The sequence below is a fragment of the Pyrgilauda ruficollis genome, unplaced genomic scaffold (genome assembly GCF_017590135.1).
Source record: "Pyrgilauda ruficollis isolate IOZ18807 unplaced genomic scaffold, ASM1759013v1 scaffold136, whole genome shotgun sequence".
NCBI classification, from domain to species: Eukaryota; Metazoa; Chordata; class Aves; order Passeriformes; family Passeridae; genus Pyrgilauda; species Pyrgilauda ruficollis.
The window spans coordinates 77597-93081 of NW_024512099.1; the positions used below are offsets into that span (position 1 = coordinate 77597).

Consider the following 15485-nt stretch of genomic DNA (forward strand, 5'->3'; position numbering starts at 1 on the left):
CCCGAACAACTTCTGTAATATTTTGTTACCGCCAGCCTGAAATGTCTCAGATGCTGTGACGTGTGACCTCACTGCACAGATTCATCTGTTAACACGCCATCCAACCCGAATAAACTTCTGCTTCGCTTTGGAATTGATCTCCAAATCAAGGAGCTCTGCTGCTTCCCTGGGCAGCCCACCCTCCCGCAGGAATGTGGGATTTTAACCCTCCCTGGCCCACTCTCCTTCCCCTGCCATGCTGGGGCAGCATCAGCAATCAGGAATTCTGGAATTTGGGAATTCGGGAATTCAGGAATTCTCCCTCTCCGTGTGCTTTGCCTTCCACCGCTCCTGGGATGGAACAACCCTGTGATGCCCAGAGCGGGGCAGGGAAGGCGAGCCACGCTTATCAAACCCTGCTGCTTTAAACAGGCTGCAGCAAAGCCACGCTATGCCTAACGTCACCAGGGAGCAAAAATAGCCGGCACGAGTGGAGGGAGGGCAATGAGAGTATTAAGAGCGCCCAGATTTCAAACATACTTGGCTGGCAGCACACTCCCTTCCTGCCCCTGCCGCTCCAGATGCGACAGAGCACTGGGATCTCTCACTCTCTGCCCATGAAGAAGGATTCTCTTCCTTTTTTTTTCTCTTTTTTTCTGTTTTTCTTTCTTTAAGTTTCAGCTTTGATGCTGCTAGATAGATTTTTTTTTAAAATTTATTATTTTCTTTCTTGTAGGAAACTTCATCTGCCGGATTTAAAAACAAGGTTTGAGCAGGAGAAATTAATTTCTGTTTACAGCTGTAAATGTGCACGGTACTCCTGTGGGATGATATTGTAGAGGGAAAGGCAAGATTGGCTGGGAAAATCGCCTGGACCGTAAGATGTTTGAATGGCTGCTTGGAATAACGAGCTCTCTGTTTTGTGTGCATGTGTGTGTGTGTTTGTGTATGAGGGCAGCAGTGATGGGAACTTTAAAATGATGCAAGGGCTCCCCATTTGGCTTAATTTTCCTCTTCTAGCTCTGTCAGGATATGGGTGAAGTGTCTGAATGGAATTGGTGCTGTAGGAATTTTATGAATGGAGCAGAAGGTTCAGCCGAAGAGGAGCAGAGCAGGGAGATGCAGTGGGCTCGGCTCTCTCCAGCAGGAGCTGTCACTCCAGGGAACTGTACAGACAGGCACCAGCATGGCACAAATCTGCTACAAGTCCCTGGGACACCAGATGAGGCAGCTGCAAGGAGGCAGCACCTGAACCATGGAAATATGCTCCTGAAAATGAGCTACCACCAGCACACCGAGCCGAGAGCTGTGTGTGGGACCAGCTCCGGGCTCAGCTGGAGCATCCCATGCAGAGCTGCTCATTTCTGTGCCCTCCTGCTGGTTGTGAGGCTGAGGAGCAGCCACAGCTCCCGAAGCAGCTGTGTCTCCTTCATGGGAGTCACTGTCACTGCCAGCTCGGACACCAGCATCGATAAAAGGGACAACGAGGCAGCGGGACAGACTGGCTACACCTGCCCTACAGCAGGAGGGCACTGCACAGCACTGCAGGAGCAGGACGAGGCAGATTTGGGGCCGCAAGGTGTCCAGGAAATGGATCTTGATGCTGGTGAAGCTGTGGGGACCAGCCCAGAGCAGCACTGTCCTGGAGGAGCACTGAGCACTGCAGGACCACGCTCGTCTCTCACTGTACTCGAGGGACTGGGGTGGGAGATGGGCTCTGTGTGTTCCTCTGGGTTTTTTGTACTTTTATCCCAACTGCTAAGTGAGGGAAAATCTCCCTCTGCACTGGATTGTCCTCTCTCATCCAGAGTGTTTTCTGACACCTCTGCAGGTGGTAATGGGGAGAAGGTGAGGGAAGTCACGAAGAGGATGAAAATTGTCCATCCTCAAGGGCCACAGAGGTCACTGACAGGGTGACACAAGGGCAGCAGGGGAGGGCCTGGGACTGTAATGCTCCAGCCAAGGAGACAGTGGGAGGAAAGAGGCAAAGGAGTCAGAGCTGGTGAGGAGGGGAAGGGACACCTAACTCACTGGGAAACCCTGCAAATTCCCAGGATTAAACCAATCCAGCCTACCCAGTGGAACAAGGCAGAGGGGAGTCTGCCTGCTGAGCCCTAGAGAACAAGGCAGTCCAGCACCCCTCCCCCTCAGCATTTTCCAAAGAAAAAGAGACAGTCTGAGTGCTGTAAAACACGTCATGCACATGCACTTCTGTATGCAGTGACCTTTAGGATGGCACAGGCTTCTGGTATGCCTTAAAATCTGGGCATTTTAGCTACTTCTTCAGCATTTCTCTGAGGAAGGTTTGCTCTCCTTTTGCCTACACCCAGAATGAATTCAGAGCAACACAACCCTGATTTGTGCAGCACTGAGTCTGAGCTAAGCAGAGGCTCCCATGCACAGAGTTGCCTCACATGTTGTCTCACACCTTGCTGCTCAAAGCTGTTCAGGCAGGTTCACACCCAGCTCTGGCTGAAACAGATCTGTTTTACAGACACATGGACATCTCTGATGTCACACTGGACAGAGAGAGTGAAAAACCCTGTGTTTACAGACACAGAAATCCCACAGGGAAGCTGCATTTTGCTTTATCAAGTGCCTTTTTCTCCATCACTCGAGTGCTGTTTGAAACTGCAGGACAGAGGAGGAGCTTCTCATTCAAGGGAAGTTGCTCTGTGAAAACACTGCAGAAATGCTGGACAGGACTTTGAATGCATCACTAGCACAGAACAGACAATTTGGCTGCAAATGATAACTCTAAAGTTTGTTTTCCCTTTTTCGGAGTCTTCTGCTCCTTCAGAGTTAAGAATGTGGTAAAGAGGTTTAGACAATCATGCTGATAGCTCTAAATCATTGTTATAAATTTAGGAAGGATGTTTTTTTACTTCAACCCTGAACTAAAGACTGAAGTAAGTGGTTCCAGTGATCCACACAACCTTTTTTTGTTCTTTTCCATGGACACATCTCACAGCTGGGCTCTTGTAATGAGAGCACAAGCCCTACAAGGGTGGCCTCAGTGCTAAAGACCTTTGGTACATTCAGGCAGTGCTCAGGGACAGGTAACTTCTAAATGAACTTTTGTGTTGCTCTGGCAGATTTCTAATATGTTGGTTTTGCTGTCTTTCCTCTAGTGGAGAATGCAGATGGTCCTTGGATGAGACACTGCTGAGAAATGGTTCTACAGCTCCCTGCAGCCGCGTTTCTCAGAGCAGAGAGAACCCCCTCAGACCCCTGTGACATGAGCAAAGCTTCTGTCATTTAAACCCGGGAGGATGTCCCTAACTGATGAGCTGGACAGCCACTTCTCCACCACCCCCTACATGGTGACAGACACAGGCGAGGACAGCGTGTTCAGAATCAGGCCCAACGGCTCCGCCAATGCCACTGGGGACGGCGCATGGGCCGCCGGCTCCATGGAGGACATGATTGCCATCTGCACCATCGGGGCCATCCTGTCGCTCATGTGTGTGGTTGGGGTGACAGGCAACGTCTACACCCTGCTGGTGATGTGCCACTACCTGCGGTCCTCTGCCTCCATGTACATTTACATCATCAACCTGGCGCTGGCCGACCTGCTCTACCTCCTCACCATCCCCTTCATCGTCGGCACCTACTTCATTCAGAAGTGGTACTTTGGGGACATTGGCTGCCGCATCCTCTTCAGCCTGGACTTCCTCACCATGCATGCCAGCATCTTCACCCTCATGGTCATGAGCACGGAGCGGTACCTGGCCGTGCTGAAGCCCCTGGACACGGTGAAGAGGTCCAAGAGCTACCGCAAGGCCATTGCTGTGGTGATCTGGCTGGTGTCACTGCTGCTCACCCTGCCCATGCTCATCATGATCCAGCTGGTGCAAAGGGACAACAAAAGCATCTGCCTGCCCACCTGGAGCAAGCTGTCCTACAAAGTCTATCTCAGCATCCTTTTTGGCACCAGCATCGTGGGCCCGGGGGTGGTCATTGGCTACCTGTACATCCGCCTGGCTAAGATTTACTGGGTGTCCCAGACTGCTTCCTTCAAGCAGACCAAGAGGCTGCCCAACCAGAAGGTGCTCTACTTAATCTTCACCATAGTGCTGGTCTTCTGGGCTTGCTTCCTGCCTTTCTGGATATGGCAGCTCCTCTTCCAGTATTATGAATCCTTCCCTTTATCTCCCAAGGTGATGAAGAACATTAATTACTTGACGACCTGCCTGACCTACAGCAACAGCTGCATCAACCCCTTCCTCTACACCCTGCTCACCAAAAACTACCGGGAGTACCTGAAGAACAGGCAGAGGTCCCTCAGCAGCAGCAGTGGGTACTTCCAGAGGAGGAATCGTTTCCAGAGGATTTCAGGGAGGTCCCTGTCCACGAGCAGCCAGCACTGCACAGAGACTTACGTCCTTGCTCACGCTCCTTTGGGAAACAGCAGTGCCTGAAGGTAAAATATGTCTCCAAGAACAATCAATACTGACTTCAATGTTGCTTTGATTTAAAGTGTACGTTGTGCAGGCGAAGCCTTGGCAGTGCACACATTTAGTCCAGAGGCTGTGCCGTGTGTCTGTTCTCATTTCTCCAGTGCCACTGATTTGATGCTAGCAGCACTCAGCTGAACATCTATCTAAATAGCCTTTCACTTTTTATCTTTATATTTTATAGTGTACGTCTCCTCAAGTAGCCATCAATAATGAAAGCCTATAACAGGGCCATGATTTTTAATAGTATCAGCTGTCTCACCACGTTTAAAATTATGTTACCCCATGAATGGCTGTAGTTTGCTCTTTTTTTCCTTTAGCAGTAGTGCTAAATTTGTAGTTGTATGAGGACTGAAGACAATGAAATAAAGAAAAAGCAGCTGATGTTTGTGACATGCCATGCAGTTTGCATTTGGGGTAGGACTGGACAATGAGGCATATCCAGGGTTGCTTGTCCTGGTTTGGGTGATGCTCACACTTATTCTGCACTCCTGTCTATGCACTGGGCTGGATTCTCCAGTCACACAGATGCGTGCAGTGGAGTTACGCCATGTCAGCAGCACAGGCCTCCCCATGACAGTGCCACAGGCAGGGAACACTCAGCATCTCCTACTGCACTGACCCCAAGCACCCATGAGGAGCAGCATCATCTGTCCTGGGCATTTCCATCCTCTGCCCTCCTCCAAGGAGGAATTGGGAACCTCTGATGTGGCTGTCCTCAGGACACCTGCTGGCAAACTGCAACACCCAGCCTGAAGCACCAGACCTCCACCTCCAAAGTCCAGGTGGGACAGAGGGACAGGAGGGGGTTGAGGGGATGTGATTTTCCCCGGGCAAAGCAATGTTCTCTGAAGTGCTTAACACTCCCAGTTATAAAAGTGCTGGTTCTTGGTTAGGGAGACAACTTGTTCCCTTCACTGGAAGTGATTTTGCTTTTCTGCTATAAAAACATAGTCCTGCCTACACCAAGAGTACAGTGCCTGTCCTGGCTTTCCCCAATGATAAGGCATGATTAGTATAAATATATAATCTGTGATGTCTGGAACTTCCCCAGTGAGTCTAAAATAACTTCTCTGGGATGCTGCCAGCATCCCTACAGGAGTCCTCCGCTTGCAGCAGCCCTGCTTCCTCATTAGCAGGGATATGAGGATGCAATGCCAACACAGCCGAGGTACAGAATTAGAACCAAATTAATGCTGAGCAGCAAACTCAGAACTGCACTATGAAATCCCTCTGGCAGTGAGCTCTGTTTGCTTAGACTGAGGCTGAATTCAGAATTTAAACATCTTTTTCCCCTTCAAGGTGTTTAAATGGTCACTGCTCATGGGTGCAGGGCACAATCTGCATGCAGCCTCCCTAGGGAATACACTTGGACAAGTCATTGTCTCTTCCATGCATGGGTTTGAAGTTTGTTATGGATGGGGGAAGATTCACAAATGAGAAAGAGCTCTGGTGCATGCAGTTCTGCTGCTGAACTGCTGCAGGAACTGCAAGGGCCTTGCTGTGTTCCCAGCCCCCTCCACACACCCCATCAGCAGTGCTCCTGGGGTCAGGGTGCTTTACCTGCAGCCTGATTGCTGTGCAGTGTGCCAGCAGCTCCCACTTCAGGATCAGCCCCTTCCTGATCCCAGAGAACTCACAGAATGACTAGGTTTTGAAGAAACCTTCAAGATCATGGAGTCCAACCCAGCCTCAACACCCCAACTAAACCTGGCCCCCAGTGCCACATCCAGGCTTTGTTAAACACACCCAGGGATGGTGACTGCACCACCTCCCCGGGCAGCCATTCCAGAACTTTATCACCCTTTCTGTAAATAACTTTTTCCTCATATCCAACCTATATTTCCCTTGGCACTGTTTGAGACTGTGTCTCTTGAGGGGCAGGAATACCACAGATTTGGCCATTTCCTGTCCTGGCAGTACTTGTTAGCTTTCAGCCCCTCTGGGCTTAGAGACACATCAGTGAGAGCCCATTAGAGAGAGTGAAGCACCTTCAACCCTGTGAGAGGGAGTGGGAGCCCATGGATGGGGTGAAGAGGTTTGTTATGGAATCACAAAGATTGGAAGGGACCTTCAGGACTGAGTCCAGCCATTACCATTACCCATTACCATTACCCATTACCATCACCAGCACCACCACATTAACCACGTGTCCCCCAGTGCCACATGCACTGCACACATTTTGGTCACTTCCAAGGATCCAAGAATGTTGATTCCACACCTCCTTGGGCAGCCTATTCCAATGCCTGACCTCCCCTACATGGAAGAATTTTTCTAATATCCAATCTAATTTCCTGAATCCATTTTCCACTTATATAGCCAGGGTTTTATCATGAGGCAGAATGTAAAGTTTAGCCTCCTTTTTTTCTTTCAAATGGCAGTTTTAGCTTCTCCTTGCCCAGGAAGAGCCAGGCAAGCTCAGGAACCGCAGCTCCCATGGTTGTGAAGGAAAGCTACTGCAGCCTGAGCCTTTAGAAAGCACTGTCCATCTTGCCTAAAATCAGACAGTCAAAGTGACAGGGGGTTTGCAAATCTCAGCTCATCCAGGCCTCACCCACACATGCAGACAGTGCAGAAGCTACTGAAAGATATTGGAGCAGATCTGCCTTCAATTATTCAGGCTGATCCCTTCACCCTCAGCAGCTCTGCTCTGATTCTCTTCTCCACACCCTCCCCAAGCAATCCATCTCACAGAAAAGCTTTGCAAGACGCCCTTCATGGCTCTGGCAGGGCAGGGAGCACCCTGAAAGCAGCCTGAGCAGTGTGTTGAAGGCACAAAGCCATGCTAGATAGCCAGGGAAAGGAGCTGGGGTTCCCCGTTTCCCTGGAAGGACACACAGCCTCAGCCCTTCTCCTTTGAAGGGGCTGGTGATGTGTTTGTCAAATCAGCACAACAAAGCCAAGAGAAAAGGCACCCCCAGGTCAGGGACTGGCTGTGGGTGATGCTCCTGTCAGTACTGGGTCATCTCTGAATGATGAGATGTTTCATTCAAGCCTTGCCCTTCCCACCCCAGGCTGGAGTTGGTTTTTGCTCCTTCAAACACTCCCATCCTTCAGCACTCAGCTCAGGCAGCAATAAGGGAATAGCATTCCAAGTCTGCAGGTACAAGCAAGGCTCTGAGCACATCCCAAGCAGCTGAGTCCCAGCCCTGCATCCCAAACTCACCTTGCAGGGCACCAGCCACACCCAGACAACACCAGGGAGCTGTTCTCTGCCTGAAACAAAAGCACAGCTCAGCCCCCAGAGCCTGCTGAATATTGAGGAGCAGGAGCAGCAGAGAAAGCCAAAGAAGGGACTGCCTCCTCCAAAACACAGGTTAATTGTGTGCTTAGTGATAGCTGCAAAACTATTGTGCCCTACTTCTTCCTCCTTGCACAAACCTATCAGCAGTCCAAGACCCAAGAGCAGCCCTTTGCATAAATTAAATCTGAAATTGGTGTGAAAGAGGAGTGGCTATACACGTGGCTGTGGGCTTGCATAGCTCAGACCTGGCTCTCTTTGTTCATTTGCCCCTGTGGGGTAAGGCCAGGAGTTCTGTCATGATCCCAAATCCTTAAGTCCCCCAATTTCTCAGGTGTTTGATGCCCCACAAACTGGAATCACAAGCTGAACTCCAGATAGTAGAAGCCAAAACACCAAATTTGTTGCCCATTTAAGCCAGGAAGCATTAACAATGTCTCAAAACTCTTAGAAAGTGTGGTTGTAAATAGTCCAAAGTGCTCCTACAGCTAGGAAAGGCCAGGTACCCACTCTGGTGGCTGAAACAGGCAGCAAAGTACAGCTGGGGCCAGGCAGTGCTCTCAGCTTTGGTCTGTGCCAGCAAAGGATGACGTCTATGTTTACCCAAATGATTTGCAAATCCACCCAGAAATTTAAGAATCCTTCTGGAAATTCTTTTATTTCTTCTTTTTCCAAATTCTGAATTGTCTCGTTTCAGCCTTTAGGAGGCAAAACAGCACAATTTCTCACTTCAGGAGGAAGCTTTACCCATCAGTTTCCTTATGCTTAATTTTAAAAAGCCTTTTTCCATTTTGTTCAGACCACAGGACTTTTGTAAGAGTCCAGGCAGGAAAGCAGAGAGCAGCTGTGCATCCCTCTGCCCAAATCCTGCCTGGACAGGGTGGCACCCACCAAACTGCCACCCCTGCCCAATTCCCACTGCCACGGCAACCACAGGCACAAACCTCCCTCCTCACCTGCTGATGGAGCCTGGTTTTAGCTCAGTTTGAGCCCCCTCCTTGCTCCTGCAGCCCAGTGAGTGCAGGGCCACCCTGTCCTGCTGAGTGTCCCACCTCTCCTGCTGGGACACAGCCAGTCCAGAGCTCTTCAGCTTCCAAGCCCCAGGAAAACCTCAGCCCAAGCTCCCAGACAGCATCTGGGTGACATTATGCACATTTTAGTTCACTTGCAGCTCAAGGCTGGCTGGGTGAGAGGTGGGATTTGTGGAGCACTGTGGCTCTTGGTCAGCAGCTCAGTGATTACCCACAGGGCCAGGGGGTGAGGGCTGGCATGTGTGACAATCTCCAGACTGTCAGGTTGTTGGATTAGACCCTTTTCTGACCCAGACATGGGCAACTGAGAGGTGTTTTAAAAACTTTTATTACATTTTTAGTTTTGTGTCAAGAGTTAGACGTAACAGATATTATCATTCATGCCATCACAATCAAAAGCAAACTATTTCTTAATTAAAATACATTATAACTGTTTCTTAACCTATCAGTTTTAACCACACCATGTTATAAATACTTTAAAACCAATAATCTAAAATTACTCCTTATAAGTCCTACTACAATAAATCTTTCACAATTCTATTTCTTCAAAGTATCTAGTCTTATTTACAAGCCCATCTTTTATAACTTATTTCTAATTCCATTTCTCCCTCCACAATGTCTATGCTATTCTATAACATTTCTAAATCAAGATTTCTTACCTCAAAATTTACACACAAATACATACTATATGAACCTTCTATCAAGCTTTAAAAATTCTCTACAAACTCATTTCCCACATCAGGTCGTTCCTTTCATTTCTCTGGGGTGTGTGCTCAGAAACTTCTCAATTCAGTGGTTGCTTCAGGACATTAAAAGGAGAGGCTGAGCAGAGCTTGGAAAGCAAATCCACCCCTTGGCAGAGCTGCCTAGAAAAAAACATTCCTTCTGCCAGTGCTGCCCCAAGGGCATCTGCTGTGGCTGCCACACCAGGGTGTCTCCAGTGAAATCACCTGCCCCAGCACACTCACACTGCCTGGTCTGGGCATTTTTCTTTCTCAAACTGCACAATTAAATCCTGAGACCTCCACACAGCCTCTGCTCCTTCTCCAGATCAAACTGCAGCTGTCTCTCCAGTGCAACAGTGAAGAATTCATTGCAAGAAAAATATCAGACCTTGTCTTGTGCTTGGCAGCTTTGCTTTAAAGTGACATTTGGGCACACTGAATACTGTCCTGTGCAGCCCTGGCCCCAGGCCAGCTCTGCATGGGCATCTTTGCCATCTATTTACTGCATGAGCTGCCATATCCTGGAAAACAGTGTCAGTTCTAAATCATTGTGACCACTTTTGCACCTCCAAAGTCAGCATCATATCTGCAAGACCTGATTTTCAGCTGAGGATGCTGATCCAGGCACATCAGAAGTGTGGTAGAATCACCTTAATCAAGGAGACAGAGCAAGAGCAGAGAATGAATTTTGCTGCCAGAATATAGAGGGGTATCTGAAAGTGGGCTGGAAATGGCAAGGCAGAGCAAAAGCAGGTGATTTTTTGCTGACTCCCAGTTTTTCAGTGTAGCAGAAATGAAAATTCACTACAAACATTGCAGAAAAAGAAAATCCCACATCTCTGGGTGAAAGCTGAGCAGCAGATAAATCCAAAGCAGCAGATAAATCCAAAGCAGCTCACTTTCATTCTGGCTTCCCAGGAATAAACACCCCACCAATGTACACAACAATCAGGGATTCCACCTGTCAAAAAGTCAGAGTTTTCTCTGCACACTGAAGGCTTGCTGCTAAATCCACTTTTCCCAAACATTTATCACCTGTGAAGCCATCTGTCTGCGAGGGAAGCACGTTTTTGCCAAAAGAGAAAGTGTAAATATCACAATTTGTGTTTCAAAGACCAAACAACTCAAGCATGCAAAATTTCAGCTGTTATTAGCTTTAATTGCATGTCAAGTAGCTGCTGTTATTAGTTTAAAGCTGTCTAGAAGGATGAAAAAATAGCACAATAAGTGCAAACATATGACAAAAATCAGTGAAATAACCTGTCTCAGTGATAGAGTGGAACATCCCCTGGCACAGGGGCAGACAGGACAGGATTTACCACACCAGCCCTGACTGTTACAACCATCCCTGACCAATTCTGGCATCTCCCTTTCACAGATATCCTGGAAGTCCCACAACAGAGTTAATTCATTGGCATCAACTGCAGTTCCAGCCACAAAATATTCAAGAACTATTTCTTTTTTTCAGATGTGAAAATTAATTAATCCTTGTGGATTAATTTATTTTGAGGATCTTGTGGATCTTTTGAGGATCTTTCTTTCTTGTGAGAGAGAAAGGCAATGCCAGGAGTGAGGTGTGAGCATCAGTAAGGAAATTCTTTGAGCCCTATGGACACGAGAATCAAATATTATGAGAAAGGTTTCTAATTCTTAATCACTATTTCACAAAGAGGGGAGAAAATCTTAAAAGGAGGGAGGTTTCATCCATACCCCAGTGGCAACAGGCACCCACATTCTTTGGGAATTAAAGTAGCAACACTCCTTCCAAGGCTTTCCATTCCATACTGAATTTGGTGCCCAAATCTGAGCACACTGGGCAGCAGAAGTGCACTTTGGCTTTTTCTGTGTTTGTGTTTATTTGAAACACAACAGGAAACACAGGCAGCAAAGCCTCCTGCTGATTGCTTAGTTCAGTTCAGGGCTTGCTGCTCAGAGGAGAGTGTAACATAATTAATTCATTAATTGCAAACGTTCTACAAACAGAATCTCTCCATGTTTATGTGAACTGCAAAATGTTTATGTGAAGCTGTGTTTATGTGAATCGCTCTGGTCCTCTCTGGGATCCTCAGAGGGGAAATTCCTTCAGGATCCAGAACAGGGACTGTAGAGAGCTCAGCTCTGAGCACAAGGCCCAGGACACCACTGATGCCTCAGGTTTAGCTTTTATATTTTTCAGATTTTATACTGCTTTAGTGTCAGCCCCAGCAGCCTCTGACCCAGGTTCCCCCCAGGACTCCCTCCCTGGGGTCAGGGGTTCTCCATTCCAGCCACTCCACCTGGAGATGCTGGATCCCCTCCTCAGAGCAGCATCTCCACTGAAGTCCAGTGAGGAAAACATCCTCAGGTAGTTTGGGAATGCTTTGCAAAACCCGGGAAGGAGCAGGGCAAGGGCAGAGCAGCAGGTGGGGCCCACCTGGCATTGGCTGAAATGTGCAGGGAGCCCAAGGAAAAGAAAGTCTGAGTGTGAGGAATATGGGCCAAACCACACAGGGAGCCCAGGACTGAGACATTCAGGCCGAGATTTCTGGAAGAAATACATGTTTAATTTTGCACAGAGCCTGCCTATCCTATGTTTTCAGCTGAGGCTACTAATTTCTTATTTCATGCCAATTAAGCTTTCCAAGGAAAAGCTACAAGTCTCTAAACAACAAAAGTAGGTTTGTTTCCACTGGAGTCAATGCAGTTGTACCAGTTTATACTAAAAACAAACCCTGAAGTCAAAACCAAAAACACCCCAAATATTTTTGACCCTCTGAGTCCAGGAAATCTGCATTTCAGCTGCCCACATGAGTAACAGTGAAGATACCAAGTCATCCCATGAATGACAAGGTACTCCATTTCCTAGGACCTGAAGTATTCACAAGTGAGACCTACCCCATCACACCAGAATCTATGCAAAACCATGTGAAGTGAGGTGGAATTTCCAAAGTATCCCAGTCCTTGGAGTATCAGAGAATGGTAAATTTCCTCTCTTTAAGGGCAGCCTGTGCTGTTCCAGCCTCCTCCTCCTCCTCCTCCATGGCTGGGTTTCAGTACAGCAGCTTTGGCCATCTGGCTTCATTAGAACATCATCCCTGGCTTCTTTATGAAGGACCAAAAATAGTAAAAGCAGTTTCCCTTTTGGCATCTAGCAAGCCAACTGGTGCATTGATTAAGATTTAGTTTAGCTAATTAAGGAAGAAAACATCTTTGTAAGCTGCTTGATTTGTTTTCTGCTGCCTAAAACTTCTTCCTTGCTTTGAAATCTGTGTCTGGAAAGATGTGCTGCTGGGCCAGCCTGCACCAGGACAAACCCTGAGGCAAACACCAAATGCTGCCACACTCCTGCATTGCAGCAAGGAAGGAGCTTTAATTTATGCCACCTCTGATTAATGGATGGAGCTGAAACTTAATTACCCCTTTGAGAAAACAACCAGAACCAGCAGGATTTTGGACACTCATGCACACCCCACTTGTTCTTTGTGGTTGTCTTGCCCAGGGAGGTTGGGCATGTCTGTGCCCAGCTGGGCTCCATCTCACCCAGGGAGCTCCCACCCCGAGGCTCCCTGCCCAGGTTAAAGGAAAAAATTACTGCAGTGCATGGAGCAGCTGTGCTCAGCCAGCAGAGGCCTAAAAGATCTTTTTCCACTCTGCAGGAACACCAAAATATTAAAATCCTTGACCAAAGAGAGAAACCCACAGTCTCCCAAACCCAGGTTTGCGGTGGTTGAGGATGATCTTGCATAGCTTAAAAATCATAAATATCTACTTTAAACATTTCCTTTGAGGAAAAGAATCTTCTCAAAGATGATGAAAAGCAAAAGATAAATTTATATCCCAACTCCTGAAGAACAAAACATCCTTCTCAGGAGCAGGAGAGATTCTTCCCACATGAAGAATTCACAGAATTCACAGAATCACTGGGTTGGAAGAGACCTTCAGGATCATCGAGTCCTACCCAGCCCCAACACCTCAACTGAACCTTGGCAGCCAGTGCCACATCCAGGCTTTGTTAAACACACCCAGGGATGGTGACTGCACCACCTCCCGGGCAGCCATTCCAGAACTTCATCACCCTTTCTGGAAAAAACTTTTTCCTGATATCCAACCTGTATTTCCCTTGGCACAGCTTGAGACTTCGTTTTCTGAAATCCCCATCCCCACGGCATGCAGGGGAGCAGTGGGGATGTGCTGAAGACACTTGGCTGAAACTGAAGGAATTTTGGTGAAACTGGCTCCAAACACAGCCTTTCAGGTGACCCCAGGCCAGTCAATCAACTTTTCTGTGTTTGAGACTCTCATCACTAACCTGCCTTTTCTCTCCTCCAGTTTTGTCCCTCTCCTCTGTCACCGTCATATTTTCTGGAAAAATCCCTTCGCCAGGATTTCTCTCCTGGGAAGCTGAGAAGCCTCAGAGAAAAAGGAAAACAATTCTTATCTCATTTGCTTCTCCTGTGTTTTGCTGCTTTGGAATGTGGTTTGGAGATTGTTTATCCAACAGGTGGTTTCATGCAAATTGTTTTTATTTATTGGCCAGTCAGGGGCCAAACTGTGTCAGACTCTGAAGAGAGAGTCACGGGTTTTTCATTATTGTCTTTTAGCCTTCTGTCTGTATCCTTTCTCTGTTCTTTAGTATAGTTTTAGTATAGCATTCTTTAATATAATATAATATCATAAAATACTAAAGTAGCCTTCTAAGAACATGGAGTCAGATTCATAATTTCCTCCCTTCGACAGGGGTCTCAGAAAATACCACACTCCTCTATTCAGGACACAAATTCCCCAGGACACTGAGTACTTCTTGCAAAGCCTGTGCAGAAGATGCTCAGTACAGTGGGGCCACAAATGGAAGCAGTGACTTCAAAAGCAGCGTGACACAAACAAATTTCAGCTGCTAATGGTAAAAGCAAAGGTATTTTCTAGAGAGAGGCTTTAATCCTGTACAAAGCTGCCCACAGCACCCACCATCCCTGTTCCTGAGCAAGGAAGGGACAGGACATTGTCTCTGCAGCAGAACAAACTGTTTGATTAAGGGGTTTTTTTTGTTTGTTTGTTTGTTTGTTTTTGAGAGGGGTAATTGAAAGGTGTTTTAAAAACTTTTCTTATATTTTTAGTTTTATGTGAAGAGTGAGACAATATAGATGCTATAATTTATGTTATTACAATTAGAAGTTAAGTATTTTTAAATTATAATGCATTATAAGTGTTTTTTGGTTTATTAGTTTTTGTTATACTATGTTGAAATGCTTTAAAGCTAATTATTTAAGATTATTTTTTTGTGTTTTACAATGTATTTTTATAGGGTTTTTTAAGTATTTAGTTTTAATTTTAAGGCTATTTTTTGAAACTTGTTTTTAGTTTTATTTTTCTTTTAAAAATGTTTGTTTTATTTTATGTAGTATATTTTATCTTAAGGTTCCTATATAGATGTATATTATGCAAGTTTTTTGTTATATTTTAAGAATTTTCTACCAATTCATTTCCCACACAGACCTCACCATGTGCTTGTTACCAGCTCTATGAGATGGCTCTGCCCTTCCTGAGCCAGGTTATACAGCTGCCTCCAGAGTCATTGTGGCAAATATCTTTATTTTTTTCCCTTTTTTTTTTTCCATTGAGTAATAAAGCAGCTTTTCTGCCCTGCTGTGAAAAGAATGGATATCTCTGGATATGCACTTATGGAAGAGCTGCACTGGCATATTTAGAGCTTCTCTGACTGGTCAGGTAAATCCATCAGTGACATGTAAAAATGCTGCCCAAAGGGATCAGTTTGCAGGAAAGGCATAAGTCAGGAAACCAAGCTGCTCAGATGACCCAGGATTAGTTAAATGCCTTTTTTTTCTCCTCAGAGAAGCTGCTGAATTTGCAGCTTTGGGAGCTTGAGTTATGCACAGCACATCCCAGAGCTGCACTGACACCCAGTGCAGCAGCCCACCCACCTGAAAACTGGCTTTTTAGGGCTAAAAAAATGTAGAAGTTTTCTTTTTTGGGGCTTCTCCACACAAGCCTGGGAGCTCCTGGGTGCGCTGCGCTGAAATTCAGCACATGGCAAAATATCTGGGAACCTCAGAGC

General features: G+C 46.8%; 1 protein-coding gene across 3 annotated transcripts; it reads left to right on the plus strand.

Moving 5' to 3' along the window:
- The first annotated feature begins 451 nt into the window (after nucleotides 1-451).
- On the plus strand, nucleotides 452-4818 carry UTS2R (urotensin 2 receptor). 3 transcript variants are annotated; one of them, XM_041459456.1, is made up of 3 exons: nucleotides 536-745; nucleotides 3111-4028; nucleotides 4140-4818. In XM_041459456.1, the coding sequence occupies exons 2-3, from the start codon at nucleotides 3252-3254 to the stop codon at nucleotides 4398-4400; spliced, it is 1038 nt and encodes a 345-aa protein (XP_041315390.1). In that variant the 5' UTR covers nucleotides 536-745; nucleotides 3111-3251; the 3' UTR covers nucleotides 4401-4818. The 3 variants fall into 3 exon arrangements, with proteins under 3 accessions (XP_041315389.1, XP_041315390.1, XP_041315388.1); XM_041459455.1 differs by having other exon boundaries at nucleotides 452-745; nucleotides 3111-4818; XM_041459454.1 differs by lacking the exon at nucleotides 536-745 and adding an exon at nucleotides 1554-1665 and having other exon boundaries at nucleotides 3111-4818.
- The last annotated feature ends 10667 nt before the right edge of the window (nucleotides 4819-15485 follow it).

Excerpts from the sequence above, each read along its gene's own strand:
- UTS2R (XM_041459455.1), top strand. The coding sequence starts at position 3,252 with ATGTCCCTAACTGATGAGCTGGACAGCCACTTCTCCACCACCCCCTAC.